The 23,012-nt window shown below is 39.5% G+C and overlaps 3 protein-coding genes across 6 annotated transcripts in view; 2 read left to right on the top strand and 1 right to left on the bottom strand.

Annotated features, from left to right (window-relative positions):
• Window positions 1-2,385: 2,385 nt before the first annotated feature.
• On the bottom strand, window positions 2,386-5,629 carry c1h4orf33 (chromosome 1 C4orf33 homolog). Its single transcript, XM_026358754.1, has 6 exons — window positions 5,289-5,629; window positions 4,719-4,912; window positions 3,771-3,831; window positions 3,616-3,667; window positions 3,334-3,533; window positions 2,386-3,170 (listed from the first exon to the last, which is right to left on the bottom strand). Exons 2-6 carry the CDS (start codon window positions 4,897-4,899, stop codon window positions 3,074-3,076), a joined length of 591 nt encoding a protein of 196 aa, XP_026214539.1. The 5' UTR covers window positions 4,900-4,912; window positions 5,289-5,629; the 3' UTR covers window positions 2,386-3,073.
• A 60-nt stretch (window positions 5,630-5,689) lies between these two features.
• On the top strand, window positions 5,690-19,790 carry sclt1 (sodium channel and clathrin linker 1). Of its 2 annotated transcripts, none has more exons than XM_026360911.1 (22): window positions 5,690-5,747; window positions 6,189-6,229; window positions 7,079-7,146; window positions 7,554-7,606; window positions 7,767-7,839; window positions 8,273-8,328; window positions 8,714-8,849; window positions 10,077-10,199; window positions 10,388-10,453; window positions 11,205-11,275; window positions 11,555-11,645; window positions 12,146-12,237; window positions 12,608-12,785; window positions 12,966-13,064; window positions 15,154-15,225; window positions 15,347-15,421; window positions 15,562-15,704; window positions 15,841-16,033; window positions 17,656-17,852; window positions 18,518-18,596; window positions 19,222-19,317; window positions 19,461-19,790. In XM_026360911.1, the coding sequence occupies exons 2-22, from the start codon at window positions 6,196-6,198 to the stop codon at window positions 19,518-19,520; spliced, it is 2,055 nt and encodes a 684-aa protein (XP_026216696.1). In that variant the 5' UTR covers window positions 5,690-5,747; window positions 6,189-6,195; the 3' UTR covers window positions 19,521-19,790. The 2 variants fall into 2 exon arrangements, with proteins under 2 accessions (XP_026216696.1, XP_026216695.1); XM_026360910.1 differs by lacking the exon at window positions 5,690-5,747 and adding an exon at window positions 5,774-5,960.
• Window positions 19,791-19,933: 143 nt separating this feature from the next.
• The window catches only part of dnah6 (dynein, axonemal, heavy chain 6), a 46,794-nt gene continuing 43,715 nt past the window's right edge, over window positions 19,934-23,012 (top strand). The window contains exons 1-10 of one of the 3 annotated variants that reach the window (XM_026360264.1): window positions 19,934-20,033; window positions 20,503-20,599; window positions 20,758-20,834; window positions 20,967-21,146; window positions 21,413-21,754; window positions 21,892-22,026; window positions 22,157-22,259; window positions 22,350-22,416; window positions 22,624-22,786; window positions 22,890-22,994. In XM_026360264.1, coding sequence (XP_026216049.1) covers window positions 20,530-20,599; window positions 20,758-20,834; window positions 20,967-21,146; window positions 21,413-21,754; window positions 21,892-22,026; window positions 22,157-22,259; window positions 22,350-22,416; window positions 22,624-22,786; window positions 22,890-22,994 — 1,242 coding nt within the window. In that variant the 5' untranslated portion in view covers window positions 19,934-20,033; window positions 20,503-20,529. Of the gene's footprint in view, window positions 20,034-20,502; window positions 20,600-20,757; window positions 20,835-20,966; window positions 21,147-21,412; window positions 21,755-21,891; window positions 22,027-22,156; window positions 22,260-22,349; window positions 22,417-22,623; window positions 22,799-22,889; window positions 22,995-23,012 lie in introns of those variants that run through there. The other 2 variants (XM_026360263.1, XM_026360265.1) reach the window with 2 other exon arrangements.

Here is a 23,012-nt window from a genome sequence, read left to right as displayed (position 1 = left end):
ATCCCACATTCTACACATGCCATCCTCGTACGCACAACACTAGCAAGCTTCAACTGCAATTAGTACCTGAGCCATCACACATTCGCTCGCACACACACACACACATATACTCTCATGCACAGCAGAAGCATTTAGATCCAAGTCTTTTTTGTGCCCAGCACCACTCTTCCCTTCCTTCACCTCCGCAGCCCTCTCAGTAATGATGGACGTGTTTGACAATAATTAGACAGAGTTAATAAGCATTCAGTTGGTCCAGGGAAACACTGGGACGCCATGTTCGTCTTTGCTATAGGCCTATCTACTTTCACCTTAGTGCAAGACTGACAGAACACAAGACCGATGATGTATTATTGTAATTTAATGTGTTTTAGCTTTGTTTGTTGTGGAAAATAGATTGGGGACTAGGCTGTCTACAATTTAGGCCTAAATTGCACTTTGGAGATTAGGTAAGATGAAGTCCCACATAAAAATGATCAAAGTTGGCTTGTGTTTGTGCGGTGTGGTAGACTGGAATCCGGCCATGCAAGGACTGTGTACTGCAGTGTGTCGATAACTTCTATCGCATTGTACAATCTGATTCTGTTTTTTGGCATTAGCATGCAAAGGCTACGGATTGTCCCAGTATCTTATTAGCTCCAGTATAAATCTTTCATTGGGGCCTCTATCACAGAACCCCTAAAATTAGGCAAAGTCATTACCGGTTTTCGCTTTTTCAATCTCTCGCCCTTTTCATGTTGTGAGATCACTCCTTTATCCCTTTGCGTTCCATTTTTCATCACAACTTTATCCTCATTCATACCCTCAAACACTCTTTAAACTTGAAGAAATGAGGCCCACATCTCTTAGGAACTAGGTCTGGGGTGATCACCAGAAAGTTTATGACACGCAGAATCACCCTTAAGCTGGTGTTGAATGTTTTAGAGCATGCCCGGTCTCTTTTCCAAGGGGGATAAGATGGCTCTTGTGTCTACTTGTCTGCTGGGGCTTAGGAGGCAGCTACCTGTTCTGCTCTCCCCTCTCATCTCTTCACACTAATTAGGGAGAACCGAGTTTAAATCTTCGTAGGGACACACATCCTCTGCCTGCCTGCTCATAGACGGGCGTGACTAATCACATGTATTCACTAAAGTGTTTTACTGAAGATCCTGTCTTGTTTGAATGTGTCCAAAAAACATTTTAGGGTAAACATTTTATTAGTGAGAGACACGCTGGTAAAATACCATGTATTAGCATCTGTGTGTATGTGAACAGTGTGCAGTGTGGTGGCACAGCACCGCAGGCGATGATAAGGTGGGGGCTTAAGCATTGGGCTCTCTAGGCCTAATCACTGCACAAATTTCAAAGGCAAGAACGCCAATTAAAACTCATAGGGCTCAAAATGGGCTTTTGGGCTGCCACGGTGAAAAGCAACACAACCAACATGAAAATCAATTGGCCCCCCCATCTCCTGGTCAGGAGAATTGGTTTGCCAACCAGTGATCCGAAAGGAGCCTCACATGAATACATAGGCTCTATGAGGGGTTATAGCAGGGGCAAGGGGGAGAGGCTTGTGGGGTCATGGAGGGAAGAGATTTGAGAGTCCCCAGTCATTGTGTGCGTGTGTCGTTGGGGATCAGAGACGCTGTGATCTGAACTTCTAAATGTAGGTGGGAAACTACTGTAAGCGAGGGGGACTTTAATACATAGCTATATGAGTGGGGATGGACTGCAGAGTGTCAAGATGAATCAATTCAATATTTTATGCAGATTTCAACTCACTTCATTTATCTGTCATGATGAGTTCCTGTTACACAAGCATTCAACATAATGAGAGGACCTACATTATATTTCACATCGGACCAGTCTAACGATTAGCTCTGAGTTTTGGTTGCTATGTAACATGGATGTAGCTGCAGCCAGAAGTTGGTTAGCTTAGCTTAGCACACATGGCATATTTATTCTTTATAAAAACCCAAAATGTAATAACAGTGGTTATGTTCCAGGTGGGTGCAGTTGCTTCCTGCAAAGTAACACATACTTTTTCTACTGTATTCAAGAGTTCTTGTCATTTACTTGTAAAATTATTAACAAAATCATACAAAAAAAAGGTTGGAGAAAAGTCCAAAAAATTTATACAGCTTTGCTTAAAGCAACTTCTTTTTTTATTTGCGGTCTCATTTAATATCTCACAACTGCTTGGATTTACCTTTTGATCGTTTGAAGGGGACCTAAACCCTATGTTGGTTAAATAAATAGACTAGTTAAAATGTAAGTGTAATAATGTTATCAAACTGTATAATAGTAGGAGCACTTTGTACCTGTCAGTAGAGTTTAATGGTATATTTTTACAGTGTTGTTCTGGTCTATAACACAAGAAAAGGATCTAATGAGCAATAAAGGAAGCAATTAAGCCAAAACATCACACATTTACTTCAATAGGTAAACATCACACTAAAATATGATTATGTATCAGAAATATGATAAAAGTTGCACTTGTCAAACAAACAGAAAATAAAGAAGAGTATCAGTATGTTGTCAATTTGTAAACATACTTCATTATAAAAGGAAATCAATAAAGCTGTAGGAATGATTACAAAATTAATTACAGTACAAATGTAATTCAAGTGCATCCCTTTTTTTTTTTGTTTACTGTATTAATGTTTGTTGTGTGTCCCCTAAAAGTCAGAGGGAAAAACAAAATCACCAGAACCTGCTGTGTTTATCTCACTGAGGTGAAACACACAGACTACACAGAAGGTGAATGTCAAAGTGAGCATTTCTTGCCACCATCCACAGTGTAAGCACTGTAGGGTACACTCTGCCGAGGCAATTTATGGTGACATCCAATACCTTCTGATGTGTCTGTGTCTGCGTGTAAAGGCTAATGTGCTCTGACAGGCTGATAACATATTTCTTGTCATATTGTTTAACATCATTAACTAATAAAGACTGATTGCCCTTTGTTCCTCGTCAGTAGCTGTTTGTACTATTGCCCCACAGCTATAGTGTGTGCTGTGCGCTTGTGTGTGTGTGTGTGTGTATATAGAATAGACAGACCGAGAGAGAGAAGGGAAAGAAAGTGTTTTTGAAAAGTTCAGGGCTTTCCCTTCCACAGATCGGATTCCGGCTGGACCCAACCTTCTCCCATGATGCTTTGTAGGCGGAAATTTTGGAAATACTCCAGGCGATGGCTATGAGACAAAAAGAGAATCCAATATATGGTGTGGAAAACGATTCCATGCACATATAGGGTGTAATGTATAGTATAGTCTTGACTCAATAAAAACAAAAGTATTTTGCTAAGGATACTTCATGTGTACAAAACCTCAAACAACTACACAACAGTATACTCACAAATTTGGTTGTTGACCTTCCACTATCTCCTCCTTGGGGATGGGATAGAGAGCCTCATATGTGCGCTTCTCTCCTGAGCCATGGATGGCATAGGAGTTCATCTTGTTAACGTTGGGAGGGAAGTACGACCAGGGGACGAGAGCTTCACCCTTCCACGTGTCCCCTGTAATCTTGGTATTAAATACCATGGGCAGTTGTTGCTGCAGAAATATAAGGAAAAAGGTAAGATATGTTTATTACATAATATAAGAAAGAATCTTCACTCCCTTAATCTCTACCTACCAGGAATGCTTGGCCGGCGCCTGACAGCAATAATATCAGGTGTTGTCCATGTCTACAATAGAATCAGGGACAAGATGTTTCATTGAAGTATTGTATTGTGACCGTCTCTAAACATATGTTGAAAGACGTGCACAGTACAACAGCTCTGTACTTACGGACAAAGCTCCACCTCCAGGTAATTTTCTGTAGTGCTATCAAGGAAGAAGGATTCCACAACTGAAGAGATAAAGGAAAAAAACATGAAGACCTTAAATCCTACATTAGTACATTACTAAAAATATATTGTTTACCTCATCCTCACCTATTCCAGAGAATAAAGAAAATAATTATGTAATTTGAATAGTTTAACAATGTTCTACAAATATAACAAATAAACTTTCAAATAAGATGTGAAGACCAGTGCTCCTGTTAACATAGCAGCGTGCTCATTATCTACCTAGATTATAATGAGGCTGGTTTCCAAACTAATAAGTAACATTATTGAGGCCAAATATGTGGGGCTCATTAATCAAAAATTGAGCTTACTTAAGGTCAATTACATAGAATTGTTAATACTCTACCTCATTACAGGGTTTAATTGCTATGTTAACATAATAATGATAATACAATTACTATTATGGCCTCATAAACAGAGTTACTTATATGATAGAGACTAAATCACTAAATGATTTCCGGAATGGTCCTGTATAACATGTATAAAATTATGCAACCTATAAGAATAGGCCAATAAATGTGACCTTTGATAAGTTTTTAAAGTTCAGTTTGAATCAATATAATCCAGAGTCCAGAGTGTTTTGAAATAAATTATACACTTGTTAATTGTAATGAGTTACAGGAACAGTTTGACAGTCATTCACTTTCTTGCCAAGGGTAAGCAGCAGTGTTTATTTATATGTGTTGTTCAGTATAAAGCAGGACCTTAAAGACAACTATCTTAGCTTAGTATAAGACTGGAAACGAGGAAGAAGCTGAATTATAGTTTTTACACTGTTTTTTTAGGAATGCATCCAAAATTATATTTCTATAGTATTTCCTTGTCTAGAATGCTGCATAGTACTGCACATACAGTGTCTCTAGACCTTTACTGCTACAATCTTTCCCACCTTCGTAATTCCAGAGCCCGGGGAAGGTATGACTGGGGGGTCCTGCAGGAGCTGCTGGGTCATTGAAGAAGGGACCAGACGCCTCAATCTTCAACCCTCCTGGTCCAGGAGAGAAAATGATCTTGATAGGGTCGTGATTTACAGGATTGCTATCCCAGGTGTGCTGGATGGCAAACTCCATTTGCGTACGAGATCTGGAAAAAAAAAAAAAAAAAAAAAAAAAGAATTCAGTCAAGATGAGAACCTGCATTGTAACTACAGTGGTGCAGTAAATAGCAAACCTACAGAGATTCACAGCACAGCAACATGTGAATAAGAATCACAAACTGAAGTCCAAGAGCTACCCTCATGCTGTCAATGAATATAACACTTCACTGGACTGAAATGCCTCCGACTGAGCTCATCCTCATATACTTATCCTCATATACTTATTGTTGGGCTCTTTAGGTAGTTTGTTATCAAACTAGGTTACTGTCAGATACAATGCTGTTACTCAGTAACTTTTCACGACAGTAAAAGTGACTTCCTGGTGGAGAAATATGGAAATATGGAATTAGCAAAGTGACTTACTTAATGTCCCGGCTTTGGTTTCAGAGTAGAAGTAACCAGCTAACTACCCAGAAGAACAACACAGCTTCAGTATCATCAGTAATAACACTTCATCCAGAAATCAAACTTAGCAAATCACATGACCAGCAGGAGAGCTAGTCAGTAAAACGTTACACCGCTCCGTTTATAACATTTTACTTTCTGAGTGACCACACATGCTAACCGTGGTGAAAACATCTGATATATTTACACCCACAAACTGTCCCATATAATAACTCAGCTCCACCTGATTGAAGCGAAGTGTGGCTAACGCGAACTAACACGCTTCAAAACATATCCGACTGAAGCTCGCTAACACAGACCGGAACCTTTTAGCGTGTGTGTGTGGGTTGAGACGGAACTATTTCAGCGCAGCACTTCTTCATTGCCATTGGTTGTTATTTGTTTGCTTCAAACAGGACGGCGGCCCGGAGAATTCAAGTATAAAACCCAAATATGATTCTCTATTTTAAAATAGCGCTTGTCAAACAACACATATATATGTCTTTGGAGTGGCAGCGTTATTTGGAAATCTGTTAAAAGTCAGCTATTTGCTTAACATATGAAAAGATTAGTTAGCGTTAGCTAGCTAGTTAACCTAATGTTAGCTGAGATTGATTTGCGTTACCTGTTAGCCGCATCAGTGAACCACAGGTAACGCAAGCTAGCAGTGTGTTTAGCAGTTTTGTTAAGTCCGTAGTTGAAGACATGTATTGCTGAACCACATTTTTAAAGCTACCGCACTAAAACGTTGCCTTGCAAACAGCTGTCGACATGTCAACTTCAGTGGACAAACTATACAAGCTTCTGTTTTCACGCTAGCGTTAATGTTTACGTTGCGAGGTACTGTGGACCGTTTTTAACGTGTTGCTTCTGTCACAGCCTCAGTATGGATGCAGAAGTGGAGTTTTTGCGTGATCAAGGTGAGAACTAACCCCTAGCAGGGCAGGGCAATGTTGTACATTTCAAAGAAGTTACCATGACATTACGAGACAGCCCTAAAGGGAATTACAGCGTAGAAACGTTTCTCATTAGCGACACAATAACTGTCTGCGAAAACACTTATTATAAATCGTGTGTCCCATGTATAATAGAATGCATGTATATTATGGGGAATATTAATAATAATCCCAGAATCAGTGTTATAAACTATGCTGGGTCTAGTATACTTCTGTGTTAAATAAGTTATAAACAAATGTCTTTAATTTGAAGGGCATGCGAGGCTCCTTAAGAGCTGATGAAGGCTAGTAGTGAATTTTCTCCAATACCAAACTAAGTCTCAAAATGACACACACTACAGAAAACTTTGTTGATGGTACAAGGTTTTACTTTTACTCCAGTAGGACTAGCTGTTTTGTAACTGTATCTCTTCTACGAAAAGCTTGATGATCATGGGTATTGGTCTGTTTGCATAATTCATAACTCTATATTTCTGTCTTCTAGTTTGCTGCATGCTTCTCACACCTCTCTCTCTTTCTTCATCATCTTTGCTCCCTTCTTATAAAGTTTTCCCAGCTGTCATTTATTATGTTTGTATACTGCTCTATGATCTTTTGAAAGTTTTAAACAAAATTAACCTCTAGCCCTAAATTTGGACTCCACTGGCAAATACTCAGTATGTATGTATAATATACTTGTAATGGCCTTTTTCAACTTGAACTGTACCTGATTGGTAAATGGTGCTAGAACCTAATTTGTGAAAATGTACATTTGTGAGGACATCTTGTGACTAAATAGTGGGTGTTCTTGACCGTGTGTCTGTTGGACTCCAGTTCGCAGGTTAAATTCTGCTCTAAGTCAGTATCAGCATGGGAACGGCACCCAATCAACATCTTCTCAGGTAGAGACACATCTCCATATAAATCTGTAAACTGATAAATATATGAATAATTTAGGCATATTGTTTCAACAATCAGTGTACTTCTCCTAAATGTCTCAGAGTTTTTTCTTTTCAAGGTAAGTGTGTCCATGACTTGGACAACAGTTTTAGACCACACATACATTTTGTATGTAGTAGACTGCCACTAATTCTCTTCAATTGCTTGTATGTGCTACATAAGAACAGATCTGTTTATATGACATGTTTCCTGTTGTGTTTTGGTACATCTATGTTAGAAAATGAGTTTCTAAGCAAGATTTACCCTACTGAAAAATCTGTTCGTTAATGTAAGAAACCAGACAATTTTTACTCCTACTTGATATTCATAAACTTTAACCCTTTTCCCCTGCATATCTTATGTTTATCAGGCTGAGGGCGTGAGACACACAGAGTCTCCTCCACCCTGGATCTCCGACAGAAGGTCAGCCTCAACAACAGTCTTTCTAACATGAAAGTGAATTTGGTTTTGTTCCTACTCTGGGCTACTGTATGGGAGTAAACAACCATCTGTTAATATGAATGCACTGGAGAGCAAATACCTTTTTCCACACAAATGACATCATTATTCATCTGTGTTACAGTGTAATGGCGCCTCTCATAGCCGAGTATGATCGGCACATGGATGAAATGACTGAACAGCTGCAGCGATACCAGGTGAAAAAACAGTGAAACAATGAGGCACAAAATCCAATTCTCACAGTGATATGAAATGTGAAATATGAAATGTTATGAAAAGTCTGTGCAGAGCCATCAGAGCGTACCTGCCTACAGTTTTTAGCATATTACGTACATAATAAAATATCTTGACATCATCTATGGAAATAGTCTAAATAGATATAATGTGAAGCAGTGGGATTGAAAAATATAACCTTCTAAATTGAATAATAGAAAGCCCACAATTTTAAAAGTACGACGGATTTCTAGATCTGCGTTTGTTTTCATGAGCCAGAATACATAAGAATACTCATTATTTATAGTTAGATTTGATAAATGTGGAAACCAGGATTTGTTTTTTGCTTTCAGGTGCTCTAAAATGTATTACAATGTCTTAACTGATCAATAACACTGAGTGTTCTTAAATCAACAGGCACTGATGACAGATGTCAAAGTGAAGTTAGACAGAGTTGTTATGGAGAACGAAAGGTAAGAAAATTCCTCTGGTGTCAACACAGGGAGAGCGGTTACACAACCTGAGACAACAGCACACAATTACCACATCAGTCAACACCTGAAAAGCATTTTTATTATGACAATATACTTAATTTTCTAATTATACACTCACAGGCTATACCTGTACAATCTTATACTAACAAGTACATAATATAGGTTTATTACTGACGACATAGTAGGTAAGAGTGATACCTCTTACCTACTTTTTTTTTCTTTCTCCAAGTAAAGTCCAATTGTGGGAATCTATATCAGTTCCATCATATCTAAATTATGAATTCCTGCTATAAGATGTTATATTTAAAATCCAAGACTATCAGCAAATGTGAAACATTTTTTAAATAGATGACACCTTTTCCAGGCTGCATGCAGAGCTGAGAGAGTCTGTTGAGAAGCAGCTACATGCCCTGCCGGTAGCTTCAGGAATAGAGAGCAGCACACTAGAGGAGGAAGCTGTCATCAAAAACCTCCAAGAACAGCTCCAGCTCTCTGAGCAGGTCTGCATATGTCTTTATGTGATGTCCAAACCCATGTAAATTAAGTGCAGAAATGTAATTAGTGTGTTTACAGCTCTATCTGTTGTAGTGTATTAAATAGAGGAATACTCTAGCAATATAGGAAAGTTGTTTGCTGTCCTATGGCCAGTCTATACAGCAGTCAGCTATATTACCAGTCTGTCACAGCTCTTTGCTGCCATGCTACCCTGTGTTTGTATCCACCAGGTCCATGTCTGGAGCAGCTCACGTGCAATTGTGTCCGTTCCTAACAATGGATTAGTTAAATTATTTTTATAGAGAAAAATGTCAAACATTGTTTGACTGAATCATCTTCATTGTGAAAATTTGACACCTTTCTTTGTCATAAATGGTAAACACAATATATTGGTCTAGAGTGGACTGTTAGGCAAATAAAAACTGGACTAGATTGCCTTGGTCATTGGGAAACTACAAAAGTTTTTACTTTATAGGATAAAATGATTAAACGGCAAAATAACCAGTGGATTAATCATAAAAATGTGATTTGGCGCCTCAAATATCATGACCAGCAGCCAACTAAAATGCTGAGCTGAAGAGAAAATCATTATTTATTGACATTGTTATACAAATGAAATGTAAATATAAGTTAATGACTACAGCTGTGCCGCGAGATCAGCCAGACTGATTACAACAAGTGACGACAGTGAAGTTTAGAAAGAACAAAAGGCAAATTCAATCCAGGCGAAAAGCATCTGCTACCACATCTGAATGAACAGCAAATTTGTTGATTCTCTTTTGGCTTGGGGAAACATGGGTGTCAGCAAAACAGTTTCCAACTATATTATAAATGTGGCTGTTAAAGAACAAACACAGAACAGTCTCGGCAAAAACGTTTTTTCTGTCGACATGCATATTCAGCCTTACTGAAAGTTAGTTTTGGAAATCTTATTGTTCTTTCTGTGCATTCAGTAGAGAGCGTGGCTTTAGTCACATGTCAAGTAACAGAAGACAAGACAAGTAATGGTTTGCTGAGTAGTGAGTCACATGTTGGAGTCACTAAGTGACAACAGCACCATTAAAAGCTGTTCTTATAATGAAGTTGCCATTCTGGCACACAGGGTTTACTAAATGCACAAAATAGTTTGGTGGTGTTCTTCTCCTCTAATTCTTAATAAGAAGGCACAGGCTTCTACGCATAAATGCCTCTGACTATGTGTAAATGTGTAAGTATATTTTGTGGGTGTTTAGGAGCGACTGCAAACCATGGAGCTGTGGCAGACAGCAGCCCAGGAGCTGGACCGCCTTCAGCAGGTCTACCAGAAGACCATCTCTGACAGACAGATGCACGATACGGAGAGACAGCAGCTCAAGGTTCAGTATTCCCACATCAACATGCATAGCGCATCATTAACACGTCAGCTTCTCGCCACTAGATGGTGCTGTTATCACAGCACAGAGGTTAATTAGAGCAGTTTGGCCTCAGCTAATGCTTGATATAAGGATTAGGTAATTAAAAGCAGTTAACTTTCATTGAACGCCCCCTTTTCTTCCTGTCACAGGATCAGCTCGTTCAGTTTCAGCAGCACACACACAAACTCCAACTGGCCAATCAAAAATTGGAATCGGTAAGTGACGGTTAATTAAAAGCGTGTTTAATTATTGCCTCCTAATTAGCCATGGCATCAAAATGCTGTGCACTTCACCGAAATGAACCCTGCTCTGATAATTAATCTTGTAACCAAGTGAGTCAGTTCTAAATCAGTCTGGTAGTCAGCCAGAACTGTCTTGGTTGTATTAAAGACTGCCGCCTCACTTGGTTATCCTTTAACTACCTTAGCTGTCTCTTTTTCCAACACTTACTTGTGTTTCTTTCTGCACACTACTCTACTACTAGTCTGTCTCTCACTAACACTGACACCTTAAAGCCAGACAGTTTAACCTCTATTTATAGAGACAGTTCACCTGACTCTAGCTTGACCTTGGAGATTAAAGCTTACAGCATACTGCGTATACTTGTTAACACAAAAACCCATGAACACACACATGCTGGTGCTTGCTTAGTACACAATACAGTGTGTGAGGAGGGAGTAATACTATATCGATGTGATACATTTTTTATGAGAGGGCAAGCCTTGGGCTTTCCCTACTCTGACTTCTCACACAAGCAGCCTTTTTCAGTCACTGAATGTGAGAACGACTGACTTTGTAGCTGGAAAAGACTGACAGAGGGTCCTTAGGGTTTGTTTTAAAAGGACATAGAAAGTTTAGAGAGGGAAGTTTAAAGGGAAAGTTGACTTCAGCATAAAGTTTTGAGGTGTGTGTGTGTTTGAAGTCATGCCACACAAATGGCAGTCTTGTGTCTCTTGCCACACACAGACAAACCAGCAGTTACTGAAGACGGTGACAGAGCAGAGCACGGAGATGGAGGAGCTGCACAGCCAGCTCAGGTAACCAAATACCTCAGAGATTCAAAATGGCTGCCTCCAGAGGCCTTGCATTTTTGGAAGCAGAATACCATGTAAGCGATATACTCAGGTTTGACAACAATCTCTCAGAACATGTGTTCTGGACAGGACAGATAATGCACTTGTAAATTTCACGAACTAACACGTTTGATATTTTTAATTCTAAATGGTAAATAAAGCAGCCATACATACATTCAAAATGGCAGCTTTTTAATGTTGTTATATGCTTTACCTGTTATTTTCTCTGCTGTCTTGCTGTAGGCAGACCAAGGCTGAGCTGAGAACAGCCACAGCAAAGGTGGAGGAGATGACGAAATTGCTACAGAATGTCCAAGACCAGATGCAGAGACGGGTGAGAGAAGGAAAACAAATGATGAATAAAAGGGATATTGCATTCTAGCCCACTAATGTCAGTGGGGATGGTAGTGGAGAACATGTAGTACTAAAACATTAGAAACAGCAGTACATGATTCCATAAATCAATATAAAATATAGTTTGGGTTCTGAGCTGTAGTACCCACCATTTGACCTTATTTTTGATAGTATTTTAAACAAGTGAATTTCAATATGTGGCTTTGATAAAAAAAAAAAAAACAACTTTAAAATAGTTTTTCTAATCAATCAGAGAATTTCAATGATTTCTGTTTGATTAGTAAGTTTTGCAGCTTCTTATTTTGTCTAATTCGGTGATGAATCATACATGAGGGGCTTTGCACAGAGTGGAGACAGAGAGACAGGGGGCTAGGGTAGCTGGAGCAGAGTTTGAGGACAACATGTGGCCTTAATCTCTCATGAAAATGCCCTTTTCAGGCAACGCTGATCTGATACGACGCGTGTACTGTGTGTGTTTAGGAGGAAGATGTTGCTGAGGCTCAGGGCCGAGAGGACGCAGCAGACAGAAGGCTCCAGCAGCTTCAAGCAGCCCTGAGCCAGCTAGAAGCCAGGTAAACATGTATTTCTCTGCTGCTTCACCTGTAATCACTTTTCCACCTTCGCTCTGACCTTGGCAAGCATTTTAATCATATATGAAATGTAGTCAGTATTGTGGAATTCTCATCAATGTGACATAATTGTATAAATTTGTCATTGTGAAATTGAAAAATCTCAGCATGTGCTAGCAATTACACATTCTATTTCTCAAATGGACTAAAAAATATAAATATTTAGTAGCGGCCCGGCACAACAATCAACATCAATTTGAAAAAAAAAAGAGCTTGTTAAAGTTTGGAGGTAGTGCTGTTAGCCCAGAGGTATAGAGTCAGTTCCCTGTCTTTCCAGCTGCTGTATGTTCTCACTCCTTTTTTCTATTGCCAGGCTAAAAGCTGCATCTCAGGAGGCAGAGGCAGTTCGCAGAGAGCAAACTGTGTGGGAGAGGAAGGTGGGGGAACTCCAGGCTCGTTGCACCACCCTAGAAGAGGAGAAGTACGAGGCCCTGGCCAAAGTCAGAGAGAGTGTTCAGATGGCAGAGGAGGCTGCATTGCAGAAGGATCAGGTGACTAAAAGTCACTCTTATCTTTCCCCTCTCTTGCTCGATTGTTTCCCCGTTTTCTTTCTTTTCCACTGGTCAAGCTTTCATCACAGTTTGTTGTGTTCCTCTGACAAGTCTCGACACCCGTTTCAGCACCAACAACTGAAATGTGGAACTGTGTCTGTCTTTGGCTTCTCCCTTCAGGCCCTGTTAAGAGAGAAACAGAGAATAGAGGAGCTGGAGAAGACAAAGGAGGCCATCAAACAGTTGATCCAGGATGCTGCAGTCCGCACCAGGAAAGAGGTAGGCAGTTTAATGACTTCCTGGGCAAGAACTGCTGTGCTGTTTTTGTGTGCCTCTCTGTGTGTGAGTAAAATCTGCTTTTCAACTACCAGTTAATAAATGACTCATTTTTTTTGAGTGATGTTAAATCATGTGGTGCTAACTTTTTATATTTTATATATTTACATAAAAATGACAGAAGCTGCAGACTTTTTGTTTTATACCTTTTACATGTAAGTAGTTTCTCCAGCTCTCTCTGTTTTTTTTTTTTTTTTTTTTTTTAACTAATGCAAAAGCAAAGCCTCACTCATTTGCCTTGTATAACCACGGTAGGAGACATGGTGATTAATGTTATATTAATGGGTCTTTTTCATCAAACCCTTCAGCTGTTTAATCCTGTTAATGAGGCCTAGTATGACTGCAGCTCCAGTTGTCATCTTAGTATCTGGATGGCCTTTACAAGTTGATGGCATTTTAAAGATGCATTAGACTTTTCATATTTGTGGGCCTTTCTGTGGATTTGCTTCTCTACCTTCTAAGTAATTTCCTCATGAAGTTAGAGGTTGAGGCTGAGGTTAAACTTTACAGCAAAGGTGAGTCATCTTTCCCCTTAATCTTCTCTCTCTCTCTCTTTCTCATCTTAGCTTAAAGTCACTTAGTGTTGAGATAAGTATGGGTAATGAAGAATTAATCCCAAAACTGCTTACGTTAGTAGTCAGATCTCAGACCTGCCTAAGGATTTAGGGATCAGTCAGACAGAAAATAAAGGTTTGTCCATAGTTATCCACTATTCAGATATCTACAGTATAAGGATGCTCTGTGGAGGTCTGACCACTTGTGGTGCTAGGGAGCAGTATACCTAAGAGTGGCCCCCTGTTTGGTTACTGTCCTCTGTAAATGCGTTAATTCATATGATAAGCAGTCCTGTTGACGCTTTTGCCCGATCACTCTGATAGACAGTTGGTGGCAGTAAAGTGTAACAATAACATGCTAACACAGGTTTTAGCTAAACATTGAGTTTAATTGTTGCGTTTTTGTAACTAAGACAATCCAGATGGTCCTTTTTAAAAAGTCCTGTAAATAAATAGTTTTTATTTTGTGCACATCTTTGAGAACAACCTTTTTTTTTTGTATGCCCAATATTATAATATTATTAATATTACTGTTTGGGAAAGCATTCGGCATCATATTTAAAGTGGACAGGAGAAGGGTCACTGCCACTGCCTCATCCATACTACCTACGCAGATATACTTTTATATGCCAATAAGACGTTAGAAGCAATTTGTTGTTGCCTTACTACAATAATTTTGCCATAAACCTAATCATTCAGGAAGTAGCTGCATTTTGCATATGCGAAGAGCAAATCAAGTGACAGGAAATGAGGGGACAGACAGAGAGACACAGCTGTTTAGAAAACCACAGCAGGACTCTACGGTACTATCATGGGAATGTTACTGAGGTCTCTCTGTCATGTTGCTGTAGTAGTATTTTCTTGTGTTCCCTTTCAAAACCTTTGTCCCTCTATTTTTTTTTCTGTCTAGGCAGAGAATGCAAATCAGTTATTATCACTGAGTATTCAACTTAGTGAATACATTACATTAAGTTAATGCTAGATGTTTATTTGCATCTTGACCTTTAATTTCATCATCCTACATTCAGTTCTCGCTGTGCTATTTCACAGGCATTTATTGCTTTTCACACATGATTACCATTTTCTCTATCGCTCTGCTTTTTCTGTTTCCCCAAATAAATGCAAATGCCTGCCTGACACATTGGAAAACTTTATTGCAACAAAATGGTCCAAGCTAGAAAATCTTTACAGCCTCAGAGGCGTGGGCTGCTAATTTGCGTGATTTTGATCATTTTATGTGTTTTTGCCAGAAGTCAGACTAAGCACAGTCGCAGCAGACGTCTGTTGATACATGTGACTTATTTTTTTCAAAAATGTTTAGACTTAACTTTTAAACGTAAGCTGGTGAGAAGTCTTCCCTTCACTTTAAGTATCTTCTCTTGTGTCTAATAAAAGTTAATGTCTAAAGGAAAGAACAATGCCAACCCATTACACTCCTCAGACACCGATATCTGAGCTGCATGACTTTATCTTAACAGGTGGAAAATGTGCGTAAGCAGTGCAATGTTCAAATCCATCGTATGGCTGAGGAGCTGTCTGCACTGCAGCTGGTAAGAACCTGTCCCTGCTAAGGACAAATTTGTTTCAAAATCACACTAAATCCTTTTTTCAGCCTCTGCCTGTCTACTGGTCTTTTTCATCGTCTTCAACCCTTCTTCCACCTCGCTCTAGGAGTGTGCAGATAAAGAGTCTCAGATTGAAAGGTCCCTGCGAGAGAGAAAAGCAGTAGAGGAGGAATTGGAGAAGGTATATATGGAAGTATATATTAGAGCCACAGAATGAAAGAAGCTGCTAGTCCAGAGTTCTGACAGTGAAGGAGTGGAGGCAATGCTGCTTTTTGTTTTAATGCTGCCTGTAGTGGTTTCTTCTTTTTTTTTTTTTGTAAGGTGTATAAGGAGGGCAGGGCAGAACCAGAGTTCAGGAAGATTGATGTCCTTCATCAGAGGTGTCTAGATGCAGAGAGAATGAAGGAAGACTTGAGCCTCACTCTACAAAGCACCCAGAAAAAACTGAAAAAGATGGAGATGGAGTAAGTGGGATAGTTACTACTTAGCCTTATAGACAGGAGGTTAATCTTTCTATGCTTCATCTGTTCCTTCTCATATGCTGGCGTGCTTCAAACAACACTTTGTCCTCTTCTCCCTTATCTCCTGATCCATCTGTAGCTACAATGAGGAGCTGTCCCGGTGTCAGGAGGAAGTGCGGCGCCTGCAGGGCTCTCTGGCTTCCGCTCGAGATGACTGTGTCAGCATCAGCGAGGAGCGCCTCCAGCTGCAGCAGGAAAACTTGCAGCTCCGCAGGGAGATGGATGAGCTGCGCAAGGCCACTTTGCTGGTCCAGAAGAAGGCCAAACAACAGGTTTGTTGAAATGAAGTGACCTGCAGGGCAATATATGCAACTACACAAGCTGTGCTACAGGGCTATTCTAGTAATTAAGGTGGAGAACCTCAAGGAAATACTTCAAAACAATAGTGGTGCCATGTCTGCACTGTTAACATGTCAACTGTGTATCACTAGCGCTATATGCATATAAATGTAACCCAGCATGTATTTCTAGGCTTGTAGGATTGTGCACTGGGCTCTAAGGTCACATGCTTCAAAAATGCATGTGACCAACACTTTGTATTGGACACAACTGCCTCCTGTGGAGACACACACTTAGGACCAAAGCTGCTGCTGTTACCCTAATAATGTGCTGCTCGTGCTATGCTTTCTGTAATGGCATAAGTCTTAGAATAGTGCTCGCAAACACTTCTAAAATCGCAAACTTCGAGCACACACACGTAGAAGAGAACATATTTTCACGAGTGAAAACATGTGCTTGCTAGACATACTCTCACCTGATCAGTGGGGTGCTGAAAGCTTCCTGATTTAAAGTGTTATTCAAGGGTTAGTCATTTTTAAGGGGAAAAAATGTGACTAATGTCTCCCACATGGTTGTGTTAGAGAAGTCAAGGACACTTAAAAGCAGAAACTACATGGTGGTGTTAGAGGGGATCACCAAAGTTATTAGGCTATATGCTCTGGCTACCTTAAATGTCATCAAAAATCCATCTGAGATATTTCACTAAAAGCAAAAAATGCCAATGCCATTGGAGGTTAAATCAGCAGATCAGCACAGTCAGAATGATTGATCCTGTACAAAAGTTCTTTCCAAAAGTTGTTGAAATATATTAGATCTCAACCAAAGTGTTTTAACAGCTGACAGTCAGATATCACCATCCGCTTGAAAATAAAGGAAGGAAAAATAACTCATGGGTAGAACAAATGATCAGAATCTGTGCAGCAGAGACCAGTTCTCAAAATACAACTTGATATGATCTTTCATGAAACCCTCCCTGCGTGTTATGTTTTTGAAGATGCAAAGAACTTTATTAATCCCACTGGGAAAGTACCCACATCATTTAAAACTCCATACCATCAGTTTGCAATACAGGATTTCTGTTATAAATTTGTTGTCTCCAAGCCCAAGCTGAGATATCTGTGGTGACAACATCAGTGTTATTTTCTCAGACTCCCTCTAAAGCCTCAGGAGACATTGTATAACCGTTTTCACTGGCTCAGTAGTTCTCGTCACCATAAATAAACGGAGCTTTATGTGTTAAATCAGTGGAGTGCCCCTTTAACAAGAGTAGGGCAAAAATGAAAGCAGTAGGGAAAGAGAAATGTATTTGTTTAGCCTGAAGTGTTCGCCAAACAACCATTCTGATTAACAGCTGGAAAGCTATTACTGAAAAGGATGTTTAGAAACTTGCATGCAAAGAGGTGGGATAGTTGGCAAATATAGAAAAAAAGGGGAAATAAATTATATATTTCACACAGGTTTAGCTTATATAACCGTATTAAATTACAGTATGTGTTATGACAATGTAATGTAGACTTAAAAGCTGTGATATGCGAGTCCTCTGACTAAATTTCTATTACCTATTTCAGACCAACTCTGTGTCTGCTAACCTCCTCACTACTCTGCCCTCCACCAGGTGTCACAGATGGAGCAGGAGTACAGCCTGAAGGAACAGGGACTCGATGCGCGTGTGAGGGAGCTAGAAGAGAGCAGCCGAAGCTCCAGCGCTGATCTGACTCGGCTCCTTACAGCGCAGCAGAAAAGCACTCAGCGCTGGAAGGAAGAGGCCAAGAATCTGGTTCAGGCCTTTGAGAGTAAAATCACAGGCCTCAAGTAAGAATCTGTAAAAGCAGGTGGAATGGTAATAAAGAGAAAGGAAGAATAGAAATATAAGCTGAGAAAGTGGCTTTGGGGCTAAAATGATATAAGTTTAGATTCTTATAGAATATAATAGTAGATTCTTACTCTAATAAAATTTGTCAGTATGGTTTTACCTTCTTTTTTTCTTTGAAGTAGCACGTTGGTAAAAAAGAGATAGAAACCTAAGCAAATATTTTCTGGTTAAGTAAACACTGAAAAGTGACAAACAGTCTAATGGAAACTTGTGAGTAACTGACAACTGGTTGAGACTGAGTGAAATTATTAATGTTTAATAGCTATTTAAAATGCCATACGAATAGTGATATTTAAAAAAAAATGCAAAGAAAAGAATCTTCTTCCCAAACATGCATCACTGCCCAAGCAATCTTTTATCACAAAGACTGAATCAAAGACTAAGCAACAGAAAGGTGGAGCACCAAAGATTCTGATAACAGTTGAAACAAAAATTGACTTACCACTTGAAGTTGTATTGCCCTCAGCGACAGCTGTGCTATGCTGACTTGTATTGGAAATATACTGGAAAATGTGCCAGAACACTTGAAAACAAAGCTTTATAAATGTGTTATTTTTGTTATCTGTGCAAGGTTGGTTGGCTCTTATTGTTTTGTTTCTTTCAGGGCAGAGCTGAATCGGCAGAAGCAGCGTTCACATGAGCTAGAAATGCAGCTTGAAACTGCCCACAATAGCATTGCTGAGGTACGACACACAAACCACTTTAAAGTCAGTACTTAATACTTTTAAACTAAACATGAGTATATGGTTTGTCCTGCACCGTAGAACACAACCTTCTAACTGACAGGAGGAGCTACTCTTTAATGTTCATGCCTGTTCGGCTGCTGTTAGCCTCTGCAAATGTCAGGCCTTCGTTGTAACAATGCAGTCAGACAAGCAGATCCAAACGTACAAGAAGCATGTGGCATTTTTCTGGAAACCTGCAACATTAGCATTAGGAGCTAAGCAATGTGTCAGAGACAGTTGGGAAAAGGTCAGCTTTATGCAGTCCATCCATGAGCATCACCAGAACAGATGCAAACAGTTTGTACTGTATGCATAAGGAATTACTTAGTACGTTTGCTATTTCTAGTCTGTCGCTGCTCTGCAGTACATTTCAGAAACTGGAAATAAGGCTGCAATATTATGAACTGAATCAATATGATGCTTCGCTGACAGTTTCCGTATATTTCTCAATGCAAATTTTGCCAGTGGATACTGATAATTATGTTTCCTGAAACTTGGGTGTGTTACACACAACAGTTTTACTGCAGTGACTTTTGTGTGTTTAGACTTCAGTTACCTGACTGGTATGTGTGTGTTTGTGCAGTATGAACGGCAGCTAGCAGAATATCAAGAGAAGACAAGTCGTCTCCAGAGACGACTGACACAAGCTGAACAAAGGGCAACTACTGCTACTCAACAGGTATGTGTACTGATATGCCGTTAAGAGATATGGTGACATAATGTGACTCTCACGCGGAGCCATATAGATAATTTGTTATCTGATTGAATAGTGATATTATTTACCACATTGCTTGTGCCATATCTTTGTCTTTTTCTTAACAGCTAACTACACTGGCATCACAGCGAAGGAAAACAGCCGTGGTTGATCCAGAGACTCTATAATGGCCACTTGTCACTGTGTTTTGGAAAAAATAATGCCCTGTATGTTCTGAGCACTTTGTTGTTTTTTTGATAATATGATGTGAACATTTTGGTTAAAGGGACAAGACAACAATGCTGATGTGGTGCCTAACTGGCAGCAACATGTTTCAATTGTAGGTACTAATGTTGTACCAAGACTGTTTTAGTGCATTTTATTTCTAAGGATGGAAAAAATAACTGATTTATAGTATATGAAGTGAACTTTTTTAAATTATAAAATAAAATCAGTGCGACTGGAAAGTTTGCTTCGTGTAATAAATGTGTGATGTGCTACATTTATCCCGGGAGCGAGGAGAGTGATGAAACGTGAGACCAGCAAGGTGCCATTGTTTGGCCGCGTTGCATGCCGGGAGTGAATCGTGTTGCTAGGAAACCGTAAACCTCACCGTTGACAGCAAACCCCTGCAACACATTGTATCTTGTTTTTATAATAGTAACCTTATAAAAACATTTTGGACCTTAATATTTGATAAGGTAGGCATGTTTGAATATCTCTCGCAGACAATGCTTAGCCATTAGGTCAATTCTCAGATATATTGTTATAATACAAGTTGGGAAAGTTTACTAACAACAGTAGCTGTTAGCGTAGTGACTTCTTAAAATGACGTCATTTCGCTAGCATTGACAAAGTTAGCATTATTTACGTGATGTAGCTTAATATGTTAACTCAGAAAAGTTGATGCCGCGCTTGTTCACAATTTATTTTAGCATAGGAACTAGATTATGTCATGCTCATTACACTATGTGTGAATTTTTTAAATAGCTAACGTAAAAGTAACTAGGCTAACGCTAGAGTTAAATTGTTCTTAGTACTTCACCGTTAAATATAGTTAATACTTAGCTACGTCACTTATGTAACTTATGGTTTAGTATCTTACATAATACAACGTGTCTGTCAAGTTACTTTGCTACTTTTTCTTCGATATGTTTATCTTCCTTTCAGCTGGCAGAGCCTGTGACAACACATGACATGGCCTCTGCATCTACTAGTGCCTCTCTTCCTAGCCTGCGCGGCCAAAGCAGGGAAAATGAGTCCAGAGGTAGGTCAAGGCCATTTAAAGAAAGGCTGTTTAGATTATATGAAAATGTATTAGGAAAGTCTTATGTGTCACATAGTATAACCAAGACGCTCTGGCTAGTGAACTGTTAGGTGTCATGTCAGTACTAAACTTTGATTCTGTTTGACATCTTGCCCCAGAGGGGCTTCACAAACTGCCTGCACTACAGCGCTCCACCATAATACCACGACCGCCAGTCCATGTCAAAGACCCACAGGTGAGACAATATGAAAATCCATCCACTGCACACCAAATTTAGATTTGCCCATTCATACTGTTGGTTTAAAGTAAAGCACAGCCTTCAGACAATAGTTTTCTGTAGATATAACTTTTTTCTCCTTAATGTCAGGCTGTGCTGAAAAGACGTGTAATACGGAAACAACCCAGTCTCAGTCACCTACAGGCTCGTGAGCAGATGTTCTTTCCAGGATGGCACACGAAGTCACCGACAATACAACATGTACAGCAGCCACACAGACACCGTGAACAATTGCCTGTCCAGTTACCTCCTCTGCAACCTACCACCAAGGTCAGTGATGTTTGGAAAGAGGATTTTAAAACACAAGACTACAAGGATAACTCTGACAAATGTATGTTGTTAATACTGTGGTTTAGTAAATGATAAACTCTAAACAACATTAATTTAGTTTTTAGTCTTCTAGGCTACCCATTTAGCTTCCAGAATAAGTGACAAAATAGTGCATTAATGTCTGAAAGGTTTTGAAAAAGTCTGGTGCAGGCAATAGAAAAATTATCTTTGCTCATGTCTCTCCACAACTAATTCTCTCCTCCCAGAAAGTGGTCTCAGCTCCTACTCTCCCTAGAAGACCCTTTTCAATTAAGAGTGGTGGACAGCTGGACACTCCCTCCAAAGTTCAAATATATGAGTACAGTAAGGATGAGTATTTGATGATCAGTAATGCAGGTGTGGTATCGGTGTGTGAGGATGAGTTTGATTTTGTAACCCTCAAGCGATGGGAAGAGGAGTATGAATACCACTGCAAGATAATGCGCATCCCATTTTTTGCCCTGTTCAAAAAGTGGAAACCCTTCTATTTCTGGCGTGTCAGAGTTCGTGCCAAGAAGATTCATATGGCCAGGGAAGCCCTCAAAAGCAACTTGTTTATTATCAGCCAGGTAAATAACTGTGTTCAGAAACTGAAATGTGAATTTTGTGTCAGTCTGTCCATGCGGTCACTGAAAGGAACATTCAAGATTTGAATTTATGTGAGTATTATGGATATTATTTTATTTAACATATATATATCAAACAGTCCCTCAGTCCTGCACTGATAGACATCAGGAAAATGTGTCATCAAATTAGTGACACAGGCTTGTGTCACATAGAGAAGAAACACACTTACACACTGCAGGAGTTCCAGGACACCCAGTTAAAACAACTGAAAGAGGTACAATTGGACTTTCATACAGAAATTGGACTTGATGTTTGAACTATGTTCATAGATTTTTGTGTTTTAACATTTACTATTGTATGCCTTCTCAGAAACTCACTGCCCTATTCTTTTCATTATATATCAGGTATCAAATGATTTGAAGAGGTTTCAAGACCTGGTAAAGGAGGTGACATTTTGTGCATGTCACAGCTATATGTTGGAACCTCAGTCTAAATCTGATAAGCCAAGTATGTAAACACTGTACAGAGCATATGAATACACAGAGATGTCCAAACTGTACATAGATCACAGTGTTGATAGCACTCTGCTTGTCACAGATGATCAAAGGGAGAAGAAAATGATTTCTCAGATCAACATGACTGTTCTCTCCAGTCGTCTTATCTGGTAGGTAATTTTTCAACTTTTGCTTTCTTATCATTCTTTTTGCTTTCTATTTGGGTGTACAGGCCACTTCCTACCCCCCTTTTTGTAAGTGACAGAAGACATTTGGACATGAATTCCACTGTGCTAACATGGTTTGTTTTCCTTCTACTGCTGCTATGAAAAAGGCCTTAACCCAGTCCATCCAATTTCTGTCCCTCATCTACCCAGCTTCATCCGTCTTGTTGACTATTTAGTTGTCAACACTTTGCACTCCTTGGTGGTGAATGCAGTGACTACACTACTGGCCATGCTGCAGGAGAAGATACAACAAACGCCCAGCCAAGACACAATTCAGGGGTGGGACCAGCATACTGGAAATGCTGATGAAAAGGTGGATAAGAAGGTATTATAAAAATAAGGCCACTTCTGTCATTATCTGCAATTAGTTAAGGCATTAAACAGAATTTATTTCGGTTGGTGTGTGTCTTTATTAGCTTCTCGAGTCAGAAACTCCATGCCATGTCCAACCAATGTTCATCTCTGAGCTGATGCTGGACACCAATGCTTTGACATACAAACCCTCTGAGGAGAACTTTCAGGTTTGTTTTCTAAAATGT

This window comes from Anabas testudineus, chromosome 1 (assembly GCF_900324465.2).
Source record: "Anabas testudineus chromosome 1, fAnaTes1.2, whole genome shotgun sequence".
In the NCBI taxonomy this organism is placed as follows: Eukaryota; Metazoa; Chordata; class Actinopteri; order Anabantiformes; family Anabantidae; genus Anabas; species Anabas testudineus.
This window is presented reverse-complemented; position numbering and strand designations above follow the sequence as displayed.